We start from the raw sequence: 13,774 nt of genomic DNA, 5'->3' as shown, positions 1-13,774 counted from the left end.
ATGGCAAAGTAGATACTATAGGGCGAGTTCAAAACAAGCCAACCTGTCTTCTCATTGTTGTGTGTCTTAGATGGGAGCCTACACCACCTACCTCTGCCTCAACTGGGTTTCCTCTGTAGAAGGGACAACAACTATCACAACTCTCCATTTGGGAACTGGGGAAGCAAGGGGATGAGAACAACAGAAATGCTTTGCCAAGATGGAAGGATGCAAAATGCTCCACAACAATTCCCTCTCTTACTCTGAGATAGATGAATTGCTTTTCCTTGAACAGGCTAAGATCAAGAAAACTCAATATAATACACAAAAGTGAAGCTGAGGCTGCTTGCCCTGGTGTTGTCAGTGGTCAGGTTGGGTTTGAATTATCTTAACAATGGTGATAAGCTCTAACTCAAGGTGTCATAGCATAAGAGGTAAAGAACACAGGTGTTGGAGCCAGACTGCCTGGGTTCAAATCCTAATTCTGCCACTTATGGGCTTTGTGACCTTAACGTCTCTGTGATTACTTTTAAAATGAAAATAATATTATTACTGATTTCACAGAGGTTTGTAAGGATTAAATGATGAATAAATGTAAAGTTCAAAGAACACTTTCCGGCATTCAGTTCACTTTTAGTAAGACTTTGGCATATGTACACTCAATCAAAGGCCGTGTGGACATGTAGTAACACCAACTCCTGCTGAGTCCAACAAGGGCTGGGTGCTCTGGAAAATCCCGAGCTTCCTTTTCCATCTTTACGACTGTTGACTCTGAGCCTGTAGGCAGCGGGTGTGCATGGGAGCAGAATCAGACATGGGGATTCTGTTCTGAAGGACACTATCAACCCTGCAAGAACAAGCAACCTGGGAACTCAGGGATTTCATGCCTGCATTAAAAATTTCTGGGTTAGGACTCGTGGAGCCCAGGATATTTTGCAGATAGTTTAATCCCCTGATGGTCTATGAGTAGAACTGATTGTGGGGCCTGAGGAAAATGGAGTAAGGGTTCTTTCAGGGGTGACAAAGTCCCCCTCCTTTGAACACTGGGCGATAATCACACTTAATCCTGGAATGAACACAGTACCTTCTCAACCTGTACTTCCTTTATGTTTATGGTCCCCTTATTTCTCCAACCAGCCTAGCAGCTACCAGGTCCACTGATTCTGCCCCTGTACTTTATCTGGCGTTCATCCCCTCAGGAACATGTCCACATTGACCCCAGCCCAGTTTCATTCCCTACTATGTCTCACATGGACCAATGGCACAGGCTTATTACTGGATCCCCTCTTCTTTTCATCACACCTACTAACTATGGTATAACCTTCTTGCATCACAGTTGCGACTCTTCCCCAGCCTCAAACCTTCAATGGCTACACTGTCCTCAGATGGATGTCACAATCTAAAATCTGGGTCCTTATTCAAACATATCAACTGTAAAATGCCATGTTAAGATAATCAGAGAAATCTGAACATGGACTGGGCATTAGAAAATATTATGGAATAATTGTTATTTTTATAGGTGTGATAATGGCATTGTGATTGTATTTTTTAAGCCCTTATTTGTTAGAAAAGCTTACTGAATTACTTATGAGTGAAATAACATGATGACTGGGATTTTTAAAAAATAGTCTCCCCAAATTTAAAATTAAAAAAAATATATATGTATCTGGGAGTATAGATGAAGTAAGATTGGCAAATGGTAATGATTACTGAAGCTGGCCCAGTGGTACGCGGGGAACCGATCACACCAACTCAGGAAAGCTGGCTGTCAAAGACTTTGCAAACAGGTTGTTAAACCACTGGCAGCTTAAAGTTGTTCACCATGGGGATATTTACACCACAGAAATCAGCAAATGCTCCAAATCAAGGCTTTTGTAACAATATATTAAAGTTGAATAATAGATAATAAAAGTTGAATAATATATGGAGGTTTATTAAACTATCATGTCTACTTTTGTATAAGTTTGAAAACTTCAATAATAGTTCATTAAAAAAAAAAAAGCTCAACTATTTTTCTGGACTTTGGAGACCTCCTGCAATTTGGTCCCAACCTAATTTGCAGCTATATCTTCACCATACTCACTCTGAACCACAGTAATTAAAGAATTCCAAGTCTCCAGACCATACCCAAGCATCTCCACCCGTGGTTTGGTCTTCATCCAGGCTTCCCCTGCCCTGGAGTAAGTTCACCGCCTCACTTCCTTCTCAGCTATCCTGGCACACGTACAATGAATGACATCTCTCCCTATAAGACTTCCCTTCTTGCTCTATACAGATATAATTTCTCCTTCTTCTCAATTCTTAAATAATTTAACCTGTACTTTTCTATCAAAAGAAAAAGTTGAATTCACTGTGTGTGGCAGGCATCATGCTAGGTTGCTTTCACAATATTGTCTCACAACAATTTGAGCCTCACAACAATCTGTGGGATAAGCTGCACAGCTTTTTTGCTTGATAAGGAAAATTAGGATTAAAGCCACTAGGTAACTTCCCCAGGTTCACAAAGCTAATAGTAGTGGCAGAACATTCCAGAATTGTCAAAATTTTGGGGAAGAGTCTGTGCAGCAGGGAGCCCCACATAAAGGTCTCCATGGGCACCTTTGAATGAAATGGCAGCTCAGTGACTGAACGCCCTGTTTTCTCCGCACTGAAAAATGTTTTTCTGTGTTCTGAGGTACTCTTCTTACCCTTCACTGCAAATGTCCCCTTGGCCATAATAGCAATGGACATTTTAGAAATTCGTTTAAAATGGCGACCCTTTATAGAACAGCTATTACACTTGCCTCCCAAAATCCTGTCATGAGGCATACTTGAAGTAAAACTCAATTTTTCCTGAAAGAAGTATCCTCTCTCCTCTGAGACAGTGAGGCATTTATGAAGCTGGTGAGGACCAAGTCCTTTTGTGGGTGCTCTCCTCTGTGGGGGATGGGTCTTCTCAGGGTTGCTTTCCTAGCACTGCAGCTGGACAGGTGAAACTTGCATCTGAGATTGGGCCCCACACTACAGTTATTTCTTCCCAGCATCCCCAACCTGGGTCCTTGTTAAGCAGATGCTTAAATGCCCATGGGCACACATGGGCACTTTACTACAAAATTTAAGCAACCTTCACATGCCTGTAGGAACTGAGAGATAAAGAAGAACTAAATGCCAAGAAGCCGTGGATGCTATTTGTATCTTAGATGAGAGCAGAGAATCTAGCACTTGCCTTGGATTCCTCCTGGAGAGCTCAGCCTGCAAAAGGAATGGAATGTCTAGCAAGAGGGGCGTGGTAAATAAATGATGGTACTAGCAAGCGGACAAAAATAGCCAGTTGCTAGAAGATTTTCCAGTGACATGAAAAGCATGCAAACAAACAAAATAGAAGGTTAAAAAAAGCATATAAAATATGATTGTCAATTTTTTAAAAAAATCCCATAGATATGTATGTCTGTGTACAGTAACTATTGTAAGACCATACCCCAAAATGTCATTATAAATATTTCTGGGGTGCAGAGATATTTTTTCTTATTTTTTTATATTTTCCAAATTTCTTCTTTTTAGTTAATTTTTATAGTTAACATCCATCACCACACAGAATTACAAATTTTTTTCTTGTGATGAGAACTTTCAAGACCTACTCTTTTAATAACTTTCAAATATACAGTATAGTACTATTAACTATAGTCACCACGCTGTACATTACACCCCCAGGACTTATTTATTTTATAACTAGAAGTTTGTACATCTTGACCACCTTCACACATTCCAAAATCTCTAGTGAACACTTATAGCTCTTAAACTGAGGGGGAAAAAAAAGAGTAAAAATAAAATGAAGAAGAAATCATACGATTGTGGGGCTTCTACTAAGGGAATGAGATGCCTCTTTTTATTCCTTTTGGGGATGGAGAGAGATGGTCTGGCAAAGGGAGATGAGGGTCCTCATTTCTAATCATCCGAAGGCAAGAAAAGAGGGGACTCAAGTGTGTTCATTCCTTTAAAGGCAGGAAGAACAAGGCGTTGGAAAATGAATGATGTGTTTGGGGGGAACCAAATGGAAGAGAAGAGTGTGGGTGACTTAGGTGTGAATTTCAGGAGCATTTCCATTTGTGCTTTTTAAACCTGCTGAGACTAGTAGCCTCCGGTCAGACAGTTCTCCCTGTGTGGCTCAGAGGCCAAGCTCGCTGGCCTGGGAGAACTCCCACCGCTAATGTACGGGCCGTAGAATCTCAGCATTGGGCTCTACCTTCAAAGTAATGTGTTTATTTCCAGGAATGAACATCGTGTCTTTACAAACCAATAACCACAGGGAGAAAGGCTGATAGTCACCTCCTTACCCTCCTCTTCTCTATCTGGATGCAGAAAGGAGAAGAGAGACAAGGAGAGGCCAGCCTCATACAATCACCCCTCTCCACACTTTCTAAGTGGAGGGGCAGCAAAGATTAGGGAGGAAATCATGACTATTTTCCTTAAGAGGCTGCAGCAGGACGGGCTTCAAGGGAAAAAAAAAAAAAAGACAAAAACTTTTCTATGCAAGTGGTGAATGTGGACTGTGTGAAAGCTGACAGGCCCACTGACAGTGAGCCCAGGGAGGGGCCCTCAGCAAGTTCCCTCCTGAAAGTCAGTGACAGTGCCTGGAAGGAAACACGACCATGAATGATTGTGGACATCAGGATGCCTGGGGCTCAGTTTCACCTGAAACCCAAAGAGAGAAGGGAAAATGACAACAGAAGCCAACGATGTGGTGCAGTGGGGCCAGAAGGAGGCAGCCCCAAGCTTGTGGGCAGTGCTCTGTTTCTCTTTGGAAAAGCACCCGAGAGGGTGGTGTTGACTAGGTGTTGACACATCAGGGCCTTTTTGATTCAGGAACAACACTGCAGAACTGACTTTTTGATCTGGGTACTACACTCTAGCCACAAGGTTCCAGGGCTTCCTGGCCTCGGGAACACACATCCTGAGGAGTGAAAAATATGCATTTATATTCCAGCCTTGGGGGGATGACACACAAATGGAATAATGTGGAAAGGTCAGACGGAAGCAGGGGAGTGAGCCATCTGTACCAACCACCTGCGGGGTTATCTGTGGGGAGGGCAGGGAAGCTGCCTTTCTAGGATCATGGCCTCAAATGTTGTGGACAGACCCCCAATATACCTAACTTAATAGTTCATTTTAAATCTAATATCTTTAGAAATGTGGCTCAACAAACATGGAGAGAATATGATCAAGTCAGAAACAATGTCAAAACCACACACACACATACACACACACACACACACCCCTTCCATAAAATCAGTCTCCACTATGTAACCTTTTCAAGCCACAAAACAACATCACACAGAGCCTTTTTTCCCTTTATTTTTATAAATTTCCAGATAAAAATAAATATTTAGCTGAGATAAATATTTATCCCACTGCTTTGTGAGAGTATGTGTGGAGGTAGGTGGGATATGGGTAAATGCTGATTTTCTTTTGTTTTTGTTTTATATTCCCTGAGATCACCTGAAAGTTTGTGTGAATTATACGAATAAGTACTTGAATAAATCGTCATTTTTCAGTATTGTCAAAAGGCTTCCTTACTATCTATTTTTAAAACCCCACTGCATCCTGACAGAAGGATCAACAAGCTGTGATCAAAAGACCCCAAACCGTACATGGATTTATCTTTAACTCTCACCAACGGGGCCCTTTATTTTGTTCATTCTCTCCCTCAAGCCTCTTGCTCCACTCCCATTCTGGTTCTTAGCTCTCTGACTGGTCTGGGGCCTCTTCTCCCCAGGACTTGGGATCTCAGCACCACACATGGGAGAAGTGTAGTGAGGGTACAGTGAGTTCTTGGATGTAAAACATATTTAAAGAAGAAAATATCCCCAAGTATATGGAATTATTGTTATTAGAAATTACCTGCTCTGCCCTTGGGAGTCTCTGCAGAGGTGCAGCAGGTGGGGCCTTGGGCAGCACTGAGTTGGGGAGTGACAGGAAGTTTCCTATTGAAAGGGGGACAGAGGAAGGGATGGAGCATCTCAGCTCTTGCTCTTGGATTTACCTATCTTTGCATACACACTCTATCTATACTAGGATCCATGGGGAACACAAGGACTTTGTGTGTCTGTCGTGCATTTGTGGTGTGTGTGTGTTGGTGGTTATGCATTTGTGTGGTGACAGTAAGCTCCCTTCCAAAGACAGGGAAGGTGATTTTCCATCTTCACTGCCAGGGAGGTCCCCAGAGAGCCCTTTCTTGTGCCTCTTGTGGTTTGCTCATAGTGACCTCCAAAAAAGCATTCTGGCCAGAGATAAATAATGGCTTGTTTCCTAACCAAGATCAGCAAAACTCAACCATCTGCCTCTGCAGAAGTCTCAGATTAACCTGGCTGCCAGACCATGGCTACGAGGCATTTGCTCACAAAGATTCCACAAATGTGAGTATCCTGTCCCAACGAGGAGAAATGCAGGAGAGAACCTCACCCTCTACCTCCTTGGTTTAACGCTTTCCTGAGCTGAATCACCCACCACCACGCTTTCCAAGCAGCTTGGTCTACATTCTTGCGTACTATAAAATATTAAAGACGCAGAAACAGGTTGTTTTGCTCATGATGAGATGGGAGGAGCCAGAGGGAGAGGACAAACTACCAAGTCATTATCAAGGTTGGTTCCTTAAGTCAGAGAAGCTGGAAATCCAAGGTGGGGGGTTTGTGCCCTGGTGCCAACTTTGTTTGCTCACAATTCATAAAAGGATCAGTGGAACTTACCTGTGGCTGAAATCCTTTGAGGTCGCTGGCTGCAAGGTCACTGGCTGGGAGGAGCTGGAAAAGAACAAAGGAGTCTTCCTTAGTGATACTTCTCACAGTTTGCGTACAGTGTCCCCAGAACAATTGATCGGCAATGGACTCACCAGAGCCCAGATCTGGAGCTAAAGCAGCAGAATCACAAAAGGCAAATGCGGTGCTTCTGGGATAGGAGCCTGGACTGAATGGCCTGCTCACCTTGTGTCTACTCAATCTCTGACTATCTCTGCTGCCCTCTCCTACCTTCTTTCCAGGTGCCACTAATTCTTCAGAGCCTTAAGTTAGGGATCATGAACTATGGATGGACTCCATCAAGTCCACAGACTCCCTGAGATTGTAAGTACAAATTACGTGTGAGTCCATACACTTCCTTAGGGAGAAGGTCCCTGACTTCTTTCCTATTATCAAATTATTCTGTGATATGACAAGTAAAAGAGACAGTTAAAGGCCCATCTCCTCTGGGAGGGCTGTTGCTTCTTCTTCTTCCTCTTCTTTTTTAAAACTCAGACCAGTGAAAATGACCCTTTCCTCTCTGCAGCTGCACATGACTCAGTTTCCCTTTATCGTACATTGCCTTTGATTTTATATGTTATTGAGGTATTCATAGCTTATGCCTCCAACTATTATGCACAATGTTAGATGAGGAGAGTCAGGTTATGTATTTTCTGTATCTCTGTGTTTAATCAATATTAAAGGGTAAAGTTAAGGTTTTAATATTTTCGCATGCTCTCCAGAAAGCACTCAATGGAATCATAAATTAACAGAATAATCACGTTCTTTATTGTTGCTCAAAAATGCTGGGAAAATGGGCTAAAGAGAAAAAAAGGCAGATGCTTATTTTGATTCAAGGTGTGTGACTGCTAGCTTTGTTAGGCCTGGAGAGCGTCTGTGAAAACTAGGAAAGATTTCATATTTGCTGTAACAATATTTTGTTTGGTTCAAGAAAGAGAGGAAGTCATGCTGGGCTGTAGTGCCTCCAGCCCTCAGAAAAGCTCACCTGGGCTCCCTAGCTTCTCTCAATGACTTTGCCAAAAATGACGCACAAGGTGTGTAAACTCTGGGATGGAGCAGGAAGGAGGTAGAGAATGTACCTCTCTCCCCACACCCAGGCCTGCAGGCAGGATTCCCCAAGTGGCATTTGCCTGGAAAGGTGGCACCATCCTGAGAGAGAGCCAGCTCAGCCCCTGACTGCACACACAGCCAAGCAACAAGCCGTGAGGGTACCTGACGAGACACTGGGGGCTGAACATAATTATACAGCATCTCTGCCTTCAAGGAACATACAATTTGGTCCAAGGGTAAGACACGCATGTGTCAGTGTGAGCAAAGTGTAGTAGGGTGTTAGTGTCAAACTGTGAACAACGTAAGGCAAGGGAGGTCAGGGTAGGGTTGCTGAAATAAGCTGGAGTTTGAACTGAGCCTTGAAAATGGACAGGCGGCAAGGCAGGGAGCCGCTTCAAGCCGGCAGTGGGGAGAAGACGTGGAAAAGGGGTTTACCAAGCCCAGCACAGCTCCCTTTGCGTCTGTTCTCTGCCACCTGTGGCATGCATTAAGGAAGAAGGGAGGGAATCATGCTACATCGAGGATCGCCTGGGTGCCCAGCACAGTGGTTGCTGCTTTATAGAATTTTTATTTTCTAATCTTCATAAATCCCTCATGAAATACAAAGTATCTCCACTTTATGGATGGGAAAATTGAGACTTACGGAGGTTAAAAAACCTTTTTTAGGTCACACAGGTAGAACACATATTTGGGATTTAAATCCAACAGTATATTATCCCAAAGCTTATCCTCTTTCTTCTTTAACATGATGCCTCTGGTGGAGGCACACTGGAGATAATTTGTTGAGGACACATGACATAGGAAAAAAGATGAGGACCAGACTGTTAGTCAAATGAGCCACAGGCAGGAACATAAAATGTGTGTCCCTATGAATGACCCTTAACTAACCCTTCCTTTCAGACACTATTTCATTTAATTGGTAACAACAATCTACTTTTCAGGACTTGTCAATATGGCTTGGGGCCTGTGATTCAAGCACAGGTTGGGATGCAGCTGGGGAGGAGGGACAGACAGGCTAGGGTGATGTATGGGCATGGGAGTGACCTCTGCAAGAACAGGGCCGCAGACATGTGTTAGTGCATAGGACTCAGGTCTCAAACTCTCCAGGCCCTGGAAGTCGAGCTGGCAGGGACTCTTCTACTGCGTTTTCACGAGGTTCACCAGGCAGACAGAAGAAGTAAGCCCCAAATATCTAGTTCTTCCCAGTTCTGAGATGCTGCAACAGAAAATAAACCACAAGGGTGTTCATGGCATCTTAGCGTATGTACTACTCCCTCACGTTAGTGGTTTGGGATTGAGAAATGACCATATCCACTTTGAATGGAAATAAAGATACAGAATTTTTGGTTATTATTCCTTAGGTCCCCTGTTCAGCAAAGTTAGGATCTATCCCATCCTCCCTGGAAAACTTACATCTTACATCCTCTTTCCCTTCTCTTAAGCAGAAGAAAGATGCGTGCAATTTAGTTCTTTTTTTTTTTTTTTTTTTTTGGCGGTGTGGGGGTCGTGCCTTGTGGCATGCGGGATCTTAGTTCCCCAACCAGGAATCGAACCCGTGCCCCCTGCAGTGGAAGCACGAAGTCCTAACCACTGGACACCAGGGAATTCCCGCAATTTAGGTCTTAATTATTTAAACTTCTCTTTTGTATATATTTTGTATTTTCCTTTTTTTCGCCTAACAAGCCCATGCCCAACAAGACCATGGTTTATATAAATCTTACATAACTTCTGCATTTCTCAAAGTGTTAAGAAGAGTCTGGACAAACAATTAGTCATTAAGTACCTGTTGGTCAAATGACTTACAAGAAAAGTGGGGAATATTGTCAAACTAGAGGTGAGGGCTAGAATGACTAAGTTACTGGGAAGTGTGAGAGACAGCTTATGACATGCTTCAAGCTGACAAGAGGAAATGACATCTAGAATGCTCAGCACCTAGAGCATTTCCTGCATGAAACAGCATTCAAATATCTGAATGAATTAATCAGTAGGGGAGGCTGAGGCATGGCGGAGAAGAGATGAGAATGTGCTTCCACAAATCACTGCCCTAAAAAGCACTGATCCAGACCCTGTCCAAACTGTCCCCACCCCCCCACCCCACCCCCCGACCAGACCCCTTCCTCATTCTGTCCCACAGAAAAAGAGTTCACTGCTCAGACCATCCTAGCCGTGTGGGGAGGGATCCAGGACAGGGAGGCGAAGAGGGAGGAAATGCATTCCGCCGTGGCTCTGGGGACTGCAGTCAGGTTGCAGTTAATGAAAAGGATCCTGCCTTTTCCCAGGATGGCTAAATGTCTGCACTGCTCCCAGAAAAAGGGTTGGGTGGGTGTGGGGGAGAAAGGCAGACAGAATTACATTTAAAAGGCAAAGGAAGGAGAAAATTCTTTCATCTCTCTGGTGGAGCTGGGCAGCATCCTTGGGCCCTGTCTCAAACCATTCTCATTCCTGACACGTCTCCCTGCTCTCTGGAACAGTCCACATTCAGAATATTATGATGATGACCCTGCTTTCCATTTTTGAGGAGCTGCAGTTTCTCTCTTGGCGCAAGTTCAATTTTTTTTCTTGGTCTCTCCAAGCCCAAAGGGCAGGCTGGGGAGCAGGGGGACTGGGGGAAGATGAAGGAAACTGTGGGACCCTCAGGTGAGAGAAATACCTTCAGCTTCACAAGCAGAGGCATTCTGCTGGCATTCCTCTCACACCCAGCTTCCTGAACAGGATTCTCCCTTTGCTTCCCACACCACCATAAGTCACCCCCAGCACAGCTGCAGCCAGCATCACCCTGGGACCTCCGTGGGCCTCAGACTGCCCCTCAAATAGCTTCTTTTATACCTGCTAAATTCTACAGCTTCCAGAGCTTCCTTCAAAAGAGGGGAGGAAGCTGCTCCACTTTTCTCTGTGTCCTCCAGCCCCAGGAGTATCACTTCCCCTCTTCTGGCCCCTCATCAAAAGGACACACTGCATCCGGTAAGGGAGTCCCTGACACAAAATGGGGAGTGTGGGGGGACTCAGGCTGGACATCTGGCTGAAAGGATCCCAGCCTTGTAGACATGCAGCTGGACACACTGAAGCCCGGTTGTGCTAGGGATCCTCTAGGTTATTTGCTCTTCTCAAATATTCCCTCCCCGTGGGCCAGAAAAGTAGATGACAACATGTGAGCTAGATGGATGGGTGGATGGGTGGATGTGGCGGTAGGCAGGTACACAGATAAAGACAACAGAGCAAAGACGGCTTCGGGGAAAACAAATGACCCTGTTTTAAATTTCCCTTAAAGACACATCCTTTCATTAAATGCATTTTTTACCTCACCTGTCCTCTTTTCAATCTGTGCTCCTTTCCCTTTTCTATTTTGTAGGAAATGGATTTTTTCCCCCTCTTTATTTTGTGAAGTGTCACTTGCTTCTTACTTTGGCTACAGGATGGAACATGAACCACATCCCACTCCAATCCCTCAAATGACAAAACAGTTGGGGACAGCCTGTGTGGAAGGCAGCCTCCCAGCAAGGGAGATAAACACCCAATTACGTGTGTGATTGGGGTTGTTAGAAACCAACTAGAAACTGAGGTCCAGAAAGAGTAAGTGGCTTACCCAGTGAAAAAGCAGAAACAACAAATCCAACCATATGTAGGCAACCCCAAGAAAGTTTTAGATGACCTAACACTTGGGGACTGGGAGATTCAAATCGGGAGGGGAGAGTGGCAGGGGTTAAGACAGAGAAAAGGGAAAAAAGTTAAGGAAGAAAGCTTGGTTTCTACCAAGCAACAGGCTCTGGAACCACCAACCACGAGTGAGCCTGCAACAGAGTTCCAGGCACACAGAAGGAAATGTGGAAATTGAATTAAGGGAGGTAAAATGGAACCAACAGGCTGCTATTCCTCACAGGATGATAACTGGAACACTGCTGTACAAAAGTTAGACTCAGAGGGAGAAGACTCATGTCTTGGCCCCGGGTCTGCCTCCACTCACTATGGGATCTGTTTTGGGGTCACTTCACTTATTCAGGTCTTGTTTCACCACCTATAAAATGAATTCTGTGTTCCCTCTGGCCCCACAGTTCCAGTGCCCCAGTGTGTGTCTCTTACCTCAGGGATAAAAGAGATGGAACAGACTCTAGATTATCTAGTCTCCTCTCTCTTTTTTTTCCAGGAACTTTTCCCCACTAAACACTTCTAAGAGGTTGTCTACATTCTCTGGAGGAACTTCTAATCAGAAGGACAGATGGGAGGGCAATGAGATAGTCTTGTACTGTGTCTCTATTATTGGTGTGCAAATAGGAACTTAGAGAGTGGTCACTCAGGCTGCTACACGGGGTCACCATCCCAGTGAGGTTGCAGTCACATCCACATCCAAGCTAAAGGTAAACAACCTTACAATTTGGAAAGCATTAGTTCTAACTGCCAAAGCATTTAGGGTGGGTGATGCAGGGGCCAGGCAGCCAGCTTCCTCCCAGCCTAAGAAGTAAGTTACACACTCGAAGTGGCCATCCTCGCTGGGCTGAGTGTCCTTTTACTAAATCCCCTCACTCTCATGAAATTTTAAAGGTTAAACCTGAAACCACTGATACCTCCAGTCTTACTTTCAGGTTCTGTTCCAAAGAGCAACAAGGATGGCTAATAATAACTGAATATAACTCCAAGCAAGCCTGGTCTTGACTGCTTATATTTTTCTTGTATTATCTTTTAAATAATGGCGTTCTAATATTTATAGGTGAGATTTGTAACAAATTCCCCTAGACATGTAGCCAAAAGAGCTTATACATTTTTTTTAAAGATTCCATGTGTGATCTTGCAAGATCACACATATAACCTATGTTCTTATTTGGTTGTTGTCCAAGACACAGCTATTTCAACTTCTGGGTGGGAATGTATTTAATCTTTCTTGCAGATTAGAGCTATAAGTATCGAGCTTAATGAAAGAAGATGCCTCTGAGTGCCCTAATCTAGAACTCACTGAGACAAGAAGTCTTGTATTATGTTATTTGAAGCTGGTGAACCTACAGAAGTTCACCCTGCACTTTTTGAACTTCCCAGTAAAATTCTTTGTAAATGTCTTGTTCTGCAGACCAAAGAAACTGGATTTCAAGGATGGAGGGCATCTTGTGTGGTGTTGGGTGGGAAGTTTACAGAGGTAAACCTGGTATAAACTGGTGACATGAATGTTCATATCCTCATTTATTATGCAGTTTGGTAAGAAGTAGCTCAAGCGGGTTAAGTTGTTTCTGAGGTTACACCATTTGCAGGTGGTAGGGAGGCACGGGAGCCTGGTTTGGAGGATGTGTGTTCCCTTTCACTACATCCTAATACTCCATGAGCCCCACTATTTTTTGAATGTGTATTAATAGAGGTTCTATCAGGTCCTATATGATGCCTCTGATGTTTCAAAATGAACCATGCATAGGAAACTTACAGAAGAGTGGTTTTCAAACTGTGCTCTAAGGAGCCCATCCCACTTTAGCCAGAACAGCACACCTCTTATTGGCATTTTATATTGGACTTCCATTTAAGATCTATTTGATTTAAAACTTTATAAAAAATAAAATTGGAATGCACTTATCTTAAAAGAGAAGGCCCCTACATAGGTGAAGAAGCCACTCCCAGTGCTAACAGAATATACCTGGGGGAAGAGAATTAACCAGCTCATCTCTTTAAAGATGCTAAGACAGTCATCTCTTACTAGGATTGGAATGGATGCATGAGCAGACCTCATTTTTAAGAACACAGCCTTTAATACTTGCCATGAGTTATTCATCGGGAAAATGCTTTATCTTCTTTTCTTTCCATTTTCTGAAAGCAGTGATGGCTATTCTTTTCATCTGAAGTTCAGCAAACTATACACTTAAGAAAGCATAGCTAACTTACCAGGAAAGTAAGGAGCTAGAGATGTGTTGCTTCTCAGGAGCACAATCTGGGCTATAGGTTCTTTCCTTCGAACAAAAGCAAAATTCACGTTCCATTGGAAGCATCTGTGGGCTGTTCCCAAA

General features: G+C 43.7%; 1 protein-coding gene across 1 annotated transcript in view; it reads right to left on the bottom strand.

Moving 5' to 3' along the window:
• Window positions 1-13,774, bottom strand: part of SETBP1 (SET binding protein 1) — a 370,803-nt gene that overhangs the window by 176,042 nt on the left and 180,987 nt on the right. The window contains exon 3 of the mRNA XM_060029535.2: window positions 6,702-6,755. Within this exon, the coding sequence (XP_059885518.1) occupies window positions 6,702-6,755 (54 nt within the window). The remainder of the gene's footprint in view (window positions 1-6,701; window positions 6,756-13,774) is intronic.

The sequence above is a fragment of the Delphinus delphis genome, chromosome 13, assembly GCF_949987515.2.
Source record: "Delphinus delphis chromosome 13, mDelDel1.2, whole genome shotgun sequence".
NCBI classification, from domain to species: Eukaryota; Metazoa; Chordata; class Mammalia; order Artiodactyla; family Delphinidae; genus Delphinus; species Delphinus delphis.
Note: the sequence above shows the minus strand (reverse complement) of the source record. Positions and strands in the feature narration are given on the sequence as shown.